The following is a 10,602-nucleotide window of genomic DNA, read 5'->3' as shown; positions in this document are numbered from 1 at the left end:
TTAATGTACAACGTAGAGGGATCGTGGTGTATGTATTTCAGTAGCGAATATATTTCAATTTAAAGTTGTGTTAAACATCAATGCATAATTTTTTTTGAAGTTTTCCTGTGGTCAGTATTGCATTATTTCGTAATCGCTTTATAATTGATTTGTGCAATAATGCAAAATATTTCAAATAGCAAAATAAATTTCATCCGTCAAGCGTTATGATAGCAACATGGACAAACTGACACAATGCTGGGTGAGACGGTCTTTCGACGCTTCTCCCTGAAGCTGATTTAAGATTCCAGGACCACGCCAATGTGTGTAAGGTGCCGTGGGACATGTAGTTCGTGCGCGGAACATTTCGCTGCTTTTCGGACGTGGCGGCGTTGAAAGCGGGGACTACAAGTCCCAGAATTCGGCGCGCTGCGCTGTCCGGTTGCTGACTGCAGATTGGCTCCTGGGCGACAATCGCACGATCCACGGGTAGGTTCGGCTGTGCGCTCGCACTTCGCAATCGGCGCTGAGGCGAAAGGACGGAGAGTGAGAGGCTTGGGTGTTTAAAACCAGAATAAATAATAACAACAACTATAACAATAATAATAAGAATAGTAATAATAAGAAGGAGGCACCTATACAATCGAAGTGCAGTCAGACGAGTAACGGCCGGCAGCGTGTTTTAGCGGCGAGGTTGTCTTTGTGGAGAACAATGAGCGCCAGCGCCAGCGCCCTGCGGACGCTGATCAAAGGCGGCCGGGTGGTGAACGACGACTGCACCCAGGAGGCCGACGTCTACATCGAGAACGGCGTCATCCAGCTGGTCGGCCGAGAGCTCATGATCCCCGGCGGGGCCAAAGTCATCGACGCCACCGGCAAGCTGGTCATGCCGGGCGGCATCGACACCAGCACCCATTTCCAGGAGACCTTCATGAACGTGACCTCGGTGGACGATTACTACCACGGCACCAAGGTAATGATCGTCAGAGAGGGCAATTCATTGTCTCCGCGCACAAATCGGCCTCCTCCAGAAAAAAGGGGTGGTGGGGGGTTTGGAAACTTTAGGCAGAAAGGACAGCATGAAATCAGCGAAGCTAACCGGCCCGCTCTACGATTATTTCAAGTTCCCATCGCCAATTTCGCACTCGAGCCTTTGGTGAGCGGATTACTGCTGCTTTTACGGGGTTCTGGGCGGAGCTGCTGCAGTACATCTGACAATGGGGGTGGGTAGGTGGGTGGGAGAGAGAAGCAGGTGGGTTGAGGAGGATCAGGTTGGCAAAAGTGGTGAAGGAAGGTGGATGCTATGCTATGGGGGCATGTGTTTGGGGATGGAATGCAGCGAATGGTAAGAGGAGAGGCGAGCAATGTTTCTCCGCACAAAAGCCACCCATCACCACTCTAGATATATATTTTATACTATTTAGTGGACCAGGACTGGTAACTGTGGAGTGTGAAGAACAGCTGATGAGACTGGTGAGCTGTGACTCTAGCTCTCCCCTCAGGAGGAAGCTACGAGTGCCCCTGTGGAGCGGGTCGCCCACTTGAGCACTCCAAGTTCACACTCTATATGGTGCTGAGCGCAAGAGGTGTAAGACTGCGTCCTATACTGTGGCATTTTGTATCAATGCAAAAGTGTAATATAACCACTGCCTTTGTATAAAGATATGTATTCTGTATTTTCATAAGTTAAATTGATTTGGATGACTTAAGAGTGCTTATTACAAGGAGTTTAAAAAATCTCTGGTGGGACCAATTGTCCGGAATCACACTGCTCCTATGACCTGTTTACAGTTGCGGAGAAATAGTGTGATTTTCTTGCTCTGCAAAGGACACTGTTTTTATTTCATGGACTAGTTATAAAAGTTCACTTGCACCATGGGTTAGATATTTATTGATTTAAAAAAAAATCGTCTTCATTGTTTTTATGGATGGATGAACTAAGGTGGGTCTACTGGCCTTCCTCATCTGTGATTATCTCATAGAGAAAGTCACAGTTCAGAATCTGCATGTATTCTTTGCTTTTCTTTAACGCTTTTCTTTAACAATTTTCTCTGTGTGGGTAGTTTAGGGTAATAATGGATGCTAGTACCCTTGAATCGGAGTATCATGAATACAAATGAAATACAAACTATCCATGTGAGTTTCACTTGCTTCAAACTAGTTCACAACATTAGAAGAAACTTCAGGTTATAACATGACCACCAATTGACAATGTTGAAAGAAGAAAATAAAGATCAGATGTATATAGAAATACAGTAGCTGTTTTATGTCCTAGATGGAAAATATTGCTTATCTAGAATAACAAAGCCATTATTTAAGTTTCTAAAAGTACCCTTAGCCACAGAGTCCAACTTGCACAATTGGTTCACCAACAATTCAACTTTGTGATGAGCTGACAGGAGACATACTTATGATAGCAAAATACTGTGGATGCTGGAAATCTGAAATGACAACAGAAAACGCTGGAAACACTCAGCAGGCCAGGGCAGCATCTGTGGCGAGAGAAACAGAGTCAACGTTTCAGGTCGAGAACCTTTTGTCAGAACTGGAAAAAAGCAGGAACAGGAATAGATTTTAAAGCAAGTTAGGGGCTGGGAAAAGGGGGAGGGGATGAAAGAACAAAAGGGAAGGTCAGTGATCGGATAGAAGGCAGGAGAGGTTAAGAGACATTGAGAGACATTAAGAGATATTCAAGGGAAAAGGAGGTGGTAATGGGACAGGTTAAGGAACAAAGGATGGCTCTAGATGAAGTGTGAATTGCGCTGGCAGAATGAAAGACAGCTGCCCTGTGGGAGGGAAGAAAAAAGGCCAAACAAAAGTGTGGATAAAAAAATTTAAAAATATATATACTGTATATATGTGATAGGAGCCGAGGTTATGATCAGAAATTGTTGAACTCTATGTTGAGTCCAGAGGGCTGTAGAGTGCCTAATCGAAAGATGAGGTGCTGTTCCTCAACCTTACGCTGAGCTTCCGTGGAACAATGCAAGAGGTCAAGGACGGTGAGGTCTGAGTGGGAATGGGGCGGTGAATTAAAGTGACAGGCCACCGGGAGCTCGGGGTCCCCCTTACGGACTGAGCGGAGGTGTTCCGCAAAGCGGTCACCCAATCTGCGTTTGGCCTCCCCAATGTAGAGGAGACCGCATAGTGAGCAGTGAATACAGTATACTAAATTGCAGGAAGTACAAGTAAATCACTGTTTCACCTGGAAGGGTGTTTGGGGCCCTGGACAGTGGGAAGGGGGGAGGTATAAGGGCAGGTGTTGCATCTCCTGCACTTGCATGGGAAGGTGCTGGGGGAAGGGGTGCTGGGGGTGGTAGAGGAGTGGACTAGGGTGTCGCAGAGGGAGCGGTCACTACGGAATGCTGAAAGGGGAGGTGAGGGGAAGGTTCGTTTGGTGGTGGGATCACGCTGGAGATGGCGGAGGATGATCCGTTGAATGTGAAGGCTGGTGGGGTGAAAGGTGAGGACAAGGGGAACTCTATCGTGGTTCGGGGAGGGAGGGGCAGGGGTGAGGGCAGAAGTGCGGGAGATAGAACGGACATGGTCGAGGGCCGTGTCAACCACAGTAGAGGGGAATCCTCGGTTGAGGAAAAAGGAAGACATGTCGGAAGCACTGGTATGGAAGGTGGCATCGTCAGAGCAGATGCGGCGGAGACGGAGAAACTGGGAGAATGGAATAGAGTCCTTACAGGAGGCGGGGTGGGAGGAAGTGTAGTCCAGGTAGCTGTGGAAGTCTGGGCTTGTAGTGAATGTTTGTCAATAACTTATCCCCAGAGATGGAGACGGAGAAGTCGAGGAAGGGAAGGGAAGAGTCGGAGATGGACCATGTGAAGGTGAGGGAAGGGTGGAAATTGGAAGCAAAGTGAATGAAATTTTCTAGTTCAGGGCAAGAGCAGGAGACGGCACCGATACAGTCATCAATGTACTGGAAAAAGAGGTGAGGGAGGGGACCCGAGTAGGACTGGAACAATCAAGGAGACATACCTGTTGGATAATATAATTGTGACTTTTCATAGCAAATTGAGAAGCTACATTACTCTTCTTAGGCCTGTGTCACTAAATACTTAGGGGGAGAAATTGGGTGAGTAGCGCCACCTGTTAGCGCCTAAAGAGGCAGTCAGTGGCTGTAGCGCCACTGGCTGCGTCTCCGGCGATATTCAGTAGGGGCGCTAATGGTGGCGTTAGGCATTTGCGCTGCGCCGCCACCGATGACATCATCGGTGTGCGCAGCGCCCCATTCGTGCCCCGTTCGCAATATTTGGTAGCGAACGCTGCAATTGCGCCGCTCGCTACCCGCGCCCGGTTCACGGGGCCTTACTGTGCCGGCAGCGGCGCAAGTTAAGGTGGAGGTGCGGGGCGGCCGCTTTTTCGGTGGCCGCTTGCCAGCACCTCCGTCCCCGGCCTCCTAACCCCCCCCCCCCCCCCGCGGCATTGCCAGCTGTTTCCCGAGAGTCCGGCACTTCTCCTTGGTGCCGGGCTCATTTGCCGACACTCGCGAGCGGGGATCGCGCTGTTGCAGGCACCTCCCCCTTAACAGTGGGAGGAAGGCCTGCAGTACCGCAGCGTGCCGTGCCGCAGCATGTGGCGCTGCGGCACGTTGTGCTGCGATAATCAGTTTCAGCGCCCTAAGAGGGACGCGGCGCGCCTCGAGCCTCGCCCCGTCTCCCTCGAGGGGCACTGAAACTGAATTTCTGGTGATCGGTATCACTCCGATTGCTGCGCTAAATCCTGCGCTCAGGCGACTTTTGCGCCACTTTGGCGCCCCAACCCAATTTCTAGGCCTTAGTGTTTTAATAATTTTTCCCTCAACCATGGTTGTTGAACTTGAGTGTCAAGCAGCCATGATACTTGGCTCTCAAATATCTATCATCAGGTTGTAAATTTAATCCTGCTAGTGCCAAAAAACAAAGTTGTTGCGTCAAAAGTGTGCAAAACGTTCAACTTAGGCAGGGGCAGAAAACGGTCAGCAGCGGATCTGCTGCCCTATGTATACCCCACCCGATTTTTCCTTTGCACTCTCGGTCAGTATGTTTAGTGCAATTGTTAATCTGGTGTATAAATGACCGAAAACGTTTTATATAGTTGGGCGTTGCTTTTCAAATGTATGAATATGAAAAATGTTGATGAAAATGTTGTGTGTTTTACCATGTAAACATTGCAAGTGCTTCAGTTTTTTTTAATAATGAAGAGGATTAGAGGAAGCAGTAGGTAGAGGGACGGTGCACTGCTCCGATAGACAAGTTGGAAGTCATTTTGTATATGCCAATCAGCAGCAACACTTTAAACAATTACAGTATCAAAATTATTTCTGAAAGGGATCAAAGATGCAGCACCTTTATGATATATATTACCCAAAAGATGGACTGATGTGTCTAGCAATGCTATTGTGTCCAGCCACATTCATAACTACCCGGATTCATTTTTCTATTTAAGTGTGTTTTGACTTTTTAAAATTCATTTTGACAGTAATGTTTGTTCAGATAACCATGGGTTGTGCCTTGTCAGTCTACTTGTTAGAGTACTTAATGATTGCAAATTTGAGCTTTCCTAATCCAGTATTATTGTTCCCGTTTCTATTCAGCTGCAGAATAATTAAAAACCAGCTCTATTTAATGGAGAGCATTTGTTTTAGTGTCCTCAAAATGGCCACCAGGTTTGGCACTGTTTATGTCGCTGGAATGCCTGGCATGTTTATTGTTTTTGCTGGTAGAGGGCAGAAACTGTAGGAAGTACAGTTATTGAAATACTAGAAACAATCAATACAGTGTCATTGTATCTGTTATGTGTTCTCCAGAATGTTTTGCAACAAAAGGAACTGGTGTGCATTGGTTGACCTGAGAGGGATAGAAATCAACCAGCTGTTTTCTTTTGTCATATTGTCACAGCTGAGTAGCTCGGCCAGGATCTGTCTGCCAACCAGAGCATGAAAATCCCCCGGCCAAATGCTGCATTTGCATTATGAAGTAGGTGGGATTGGAGTTAAAATGATTTACAACTCGACTCTCATTTAATGGTCTCAGTATTGATTGAGCTCATCATTGATGTAAAAATTATAGCTCAGTTCATGAAAATGTCTTGTGGACGATTTCAACCAATTATAACATTTTAAATCTCTGCTTTGAAAGATGCTGCCAGCAAATAAAATGTGTTAAACAAGGTTGTAGTGCTAGCTTGAGTGGTTGATGATGTCATCGTGATGCACAGTTTATGCTTAATCTTTATCCTAGTGCTTCCACCCCCTGCAGCAATGTAGTGGAGCACAAATGTGCCAACTCTACTAAATTGCCGATCTCTGCCAGTTTTGCCACTTAGAATTTCAGTAAAGGCCAATAGTGGGCATGTGAACTGTTTGTATTTTGTTCATTTAATCGTAGAGTTTATGCTTTCAAAATTATGTTGTCAGAGGAGAATATTTTGAGCTGTATAACGTTAGGATAAAGTACTGGTTGTTACAGTTTTGTTATTGGTGGTGGTAGTGATGGGAACAAAATGAGATCAATTAAGTGTACTGCACAACAGTTAATTGTATTGGTTTAAGATTTAAATGCATTTTTCCCCCATGCCATGTCGTTCATTTTCAATATTCAAGGAAAAATGGACAATCACAGAATGCTATCGCCAAAACACTAGTTTAAAAAAAAATCTGTAAATCCCATGTAATGAATAGGGAATTATCTCATTCAGGAATGTACTTGCTTCGAGTCCCTGTTTATATATTGGCTGTAAAAATGCTAAATCTACCTCATTATATATACAGTTTAACAGCTGCAATTTAGTAAATGCACAATTACTGTAAAGTTGCATATAGAACCTTGTTATTCTGTTTGCGACCTTTCCCATACTATCTGTGCAAATGAGCAATGTTAAAAGTGCACTGTTGATATGTATTAGAGGCACAGGCATCAGGATTGTTGATGCTGTAGGGTTGCCTCAGACCACGCATTTGCCATCAGTGAAAATCCTGTAAGATTGGGACATTTTAGAAGAGCAAGAGTAAATGGTGTATTTAATTTGGCTTGCAGATCAGAATTAAAACTCCACACTTTCTAACTGGGGCAGATTTACTTCAGTTAAGAACCAACAACCTCTATTTTGCTTTCTTTTTCATCTGTTTGCAGTCAATATTGCTCCAAACTGGCCCTGGGGAGTGCAAGGGTGAATGGCTCTTGGATTTTCCCTCCTCTTATTGAGGCAGCTGAGATTGGTAATTGTTTTGTGTTTGGTGAGAACTCCGATGCAAATCCGCCCCCTGGCATTCTATTACACAGTACTGTATTGTGTCTCTACCAATCCTGAGGGGGAAAAGTTGCCAGCATATGTGTTGGTTAGATAATGTCGCTTGTCACAATGATTGATCTAACCAGCTGAATTGTTGGTGTAATGGAGATGAGTAAAAATTATGCCAGCAAAAAATGTTCACCTGTGAAAAGAGACTGACCCAACTGTCGAGGTAAAATAAACGTCTGCTATTGCTGCCGTATGAATTTAACCAATGATTTCTGTAACAAAATTGGCATTTCTAGTCGAAGGCACATAAATTCTCCAATTTAACAGGCATATTATATAGCTCAGCATAGAATGTATTGTATGTATGGTTAGGTACTGATTGCTGTGGCCTATAAATTTCAAAAGAATGAAAAGCAAATGATATGAAACTCTGGTGTCATATCAAAGAATGATATAGTGCAGAAGGAGGCCATTCAGGCCATCGTGCCTGTGTCGGCCCTTTGAAAGAGCTATCCAATTAGTCCCATAGCCCTGTAAATTTTTCCTTTTCCAGTATAAATCCAATTCCCATTTGAAAGTTACTATTGAATCTGCTTTCACCTCCCTTTCATGAGTATGAGAGTAAGCTTGCAGGGAACATAAAAACTGACTGTAAAAGCTTCTATAGATATGTGAAGAGAAAAAGATTGGTGAAGTCAAGCGTAGGTCCCTTGCAGTCAGAATCAGGGGAATTTATAATGGGGGACAAAGAAATGGCAGACCAATTAAATACATACTTTGGTTCTGTCTTCACAAAGGAGGACACAAATAACCTCCCAGAGATGTCGGGGAACAAAAGGTCTAATGAGAGGGAGGAACTGAAAGAAATCAGTATTTGTAGGGAAATGGTGTTAGGGAAATTGACTGGATTGAAGGCTGATAAATCCCCAGGGCCTGATAATCTACATCCTAGGGTACTTAAGGAAGTGGCCCTAGAAATAGTAAATGCATTGCTGGTCATCTTCCAAAATTCGATAGACTCTAGAACAGTTCCCATGGATTGGAGGGTAGCTAATGTTACCCCACTATTCAAAAAAAGGTGGTAGAGAGAAAACGGGGAATTAAGCCTGACATCGGTAGTGGGGAAAATGCTAGAGTCCATTATAAAAGATGTAATAGCAGAGCACTTGGAAAACAGTGACAGGATCGGACAAAGTCAATATGGATTTACAAAAGGTAAATCGTGCTTGACTAATCTACTGGAATTTTTTGAGGATGTAACTGGTAGAATAGATAAGGGAGAACCAGTGGATGTGGTGTATTTGGACTTTCAGAAGGCTTTCGATTAGCGTGTAAAGTTAAGGCACATGGGATTGGGGGCAAGGTACTGACTTGGATAGAGAACTGGTTGGCAGACAAGAAGCAAAGAGTTGGAATAAACGGGTCTTTTTCCGAGTGGCAGGCAGTGACTAGTGGGGTACCGCAGGGATCAGTCCTAGGACCCCAGCTATTCACAATATATATAAATGATCTAGACGAGGGAACTAGATGTAATATCTTCAAGTTTCCAGATGACACAAAGCTGGGTGGGCGTGTGTGCTGTGAGGAGGATGCCGAGAAACTCCAGTATGATTTGGACAGGTTGGGTGATTGGGCAGAAACATGGCAGATGCAGTATAATGTGGATAAATGCGAGGTTATCCACTTTGGTGGCAAAAACAGGAAGGCAGATTATTATCTGAATGGCAATAGATTGGGAGAAGGGGAAGTGCATCAAGACCTGGGTGTCCTTGTGCACCAGTCGCTGAAGGTAAGCATGCAGGTGCAGCAGGCGGTTAAGAAGGCAAATGGTATGTTGGCCTTCGTAGCGAGAGGGTTCAAGTACAGGAGCAAGGATGTCTTGCTGCAGTTGTACAGGGCCTTGGTGAGACTACACCTTGAGTATTGTGTGCAGTTTTGGTCACCTTATCTGAGGAAGGATGTTCTTGCCATGGAGGGAGTGCAGCGAAGACTGATACCTGGGATGGCAGGAATGACGTATGAGGAGAGATTGGGTCGATTGGGCTTATACTTGGTGGAGTTTAGAAGAATGAGAGGGGATCTCATTGAAACTTATAAAATTCTAACAGGACTAGATGCAGGAAGGATGTTCCCGATGGCCGGGGAGTCCCGAACCAGGGGTCACAGTCTAAGGATAAGGGGTAAGCCATTTAGGACAGAGATGAGGAGGAATTTCTTCACCCAGAGAGTGGTGAACTTGTGGAATTCTCTACCACAGAAGGCAGTGGAGGCCAATTCATTAAATATGTTCAAGAAGGAGTTGGATATATTTCTTAAGGCTAAAGGGATATGGGGAGAAGGCAGGGACCGGGTACTGAATTTGGATGATCAACCATGATCTCATTGAATGGCGGAGTGGGCTCGAGGGGCCGAATGGCCTACTCCTGCTCCTATCTTCTATGTTTCTATGCAGTTCATTCCAGATCATCATAACATGCTGCATAAAAAAAAAATTTCTCTGGTTCTTTTGACAATTTCCTTAAATCTGTGTCCACCAGTTGTGTGATTGCTGGAATATTATAAGATTTTTAATTCTCAGATAAAACCCTTTTTTTCTATTAGCTGACACTGTTCCATCCCTGATCTAACATCATTAGATATGATCCAGTCACATTACAAAACTCTGGCACGATGCAGCAGCAGCAGTGTTAAAAGAAAAACTGATAAAGAATAAAATAAATGAAGAAAGTTTAAATATATATTTTTGTTTCTCGTTTGAGTTCAGTGAGCTGAGAGATTTTCATGATGGGAAATATGGTATTTCTCTGCTTTTATCTTCCTGTTCTTGGCATTCCTGGTCCAGTATACTACAATGAGGCAGATTATAACTTCCTCTACTCTGCCCTAACAATGGGTTTTAACCCCAAATTCAGAAGAGCATCCCTGACTGCCAGTGTAATACCACTTATTTCCCACACCTGTCATCCTTGGACTTCTGCATGAGATTGCCCATAATTGTGTGCACTCTAAATGGGGTTAAGATTGCACAAATGCATTTCATGTAGGAAACTTGAAGGGGGTGATTTTGCCAATGGGGGCGTGTTGGAGGCGGGACTGCTGCTTGTCGGGTTTTAGTCCCGCCTCCATCGACTTGTGGCCAACCCACGCTATTTTCCCTTGATTGACCTTGTTAAGCCCGCCCAGCGGGCTTAGCAGGCCAATTAAGGGGAAGCCGGTTACAGAGAACGTCAGCGTATGATGTTTCATCTGTCAACTTTTTGACAGATGAATTGTCATCGTTTGACAGTTTTGAGAAGCTGTCAAACACTGACATTCTCTGTTGTTTGGTAAGTCCTTGTACTCGAGGCTCACCAAACCTATTTTGTGAGCAGAAAGCAGACAGCTGTTGCATCT

The 10,602-nt window shown here is 44.7% G+C and overlaps 1 protein-coding gene across 1 annotated transcript in view; it reads left to right on the top strand.

Moving 5' to 3' along the window:
• The first annotated feature begins 413 nt into the window (after positions 1-413).
• The window catches only part of LOC147112561 (dihydropyrimidinase-related protein 5-like), an 82,365-nt gene continuing 72,176 nt past the window's right edge, over positions 414-10,602 (top strand). The window contains exon 1 of the mRNA XM_085996908.1: positions 414-952. Within this exon, the coding sequence (XP_085853034.1) occupies positions 692-952 (261 nt within the window). The 5' untranslated portion in view covers positions 414-691. The remainder of the gene's footprint in view (positions 953-10,602) is intronic.

The sequence above is a fragment of the Somniosus microcephalus genome, chromosome 9 (assembly GCF_052327205.1).
Source record: "Somniosus microcephalus isolate GS21.2 chromosome 9, FLI_Smic_1.0, whole genome shotgun sequence".
Classification (NCBI taxonomy): Eukaryota; Metazoa; Chordata; class Chondrichthyes; order Squaliformes; family Somniosidae; genus Somniosus; species Somniosus microcephalus.
This window is presented reverse-complemented; position numbering and strand designations above follow the sequence as displayed.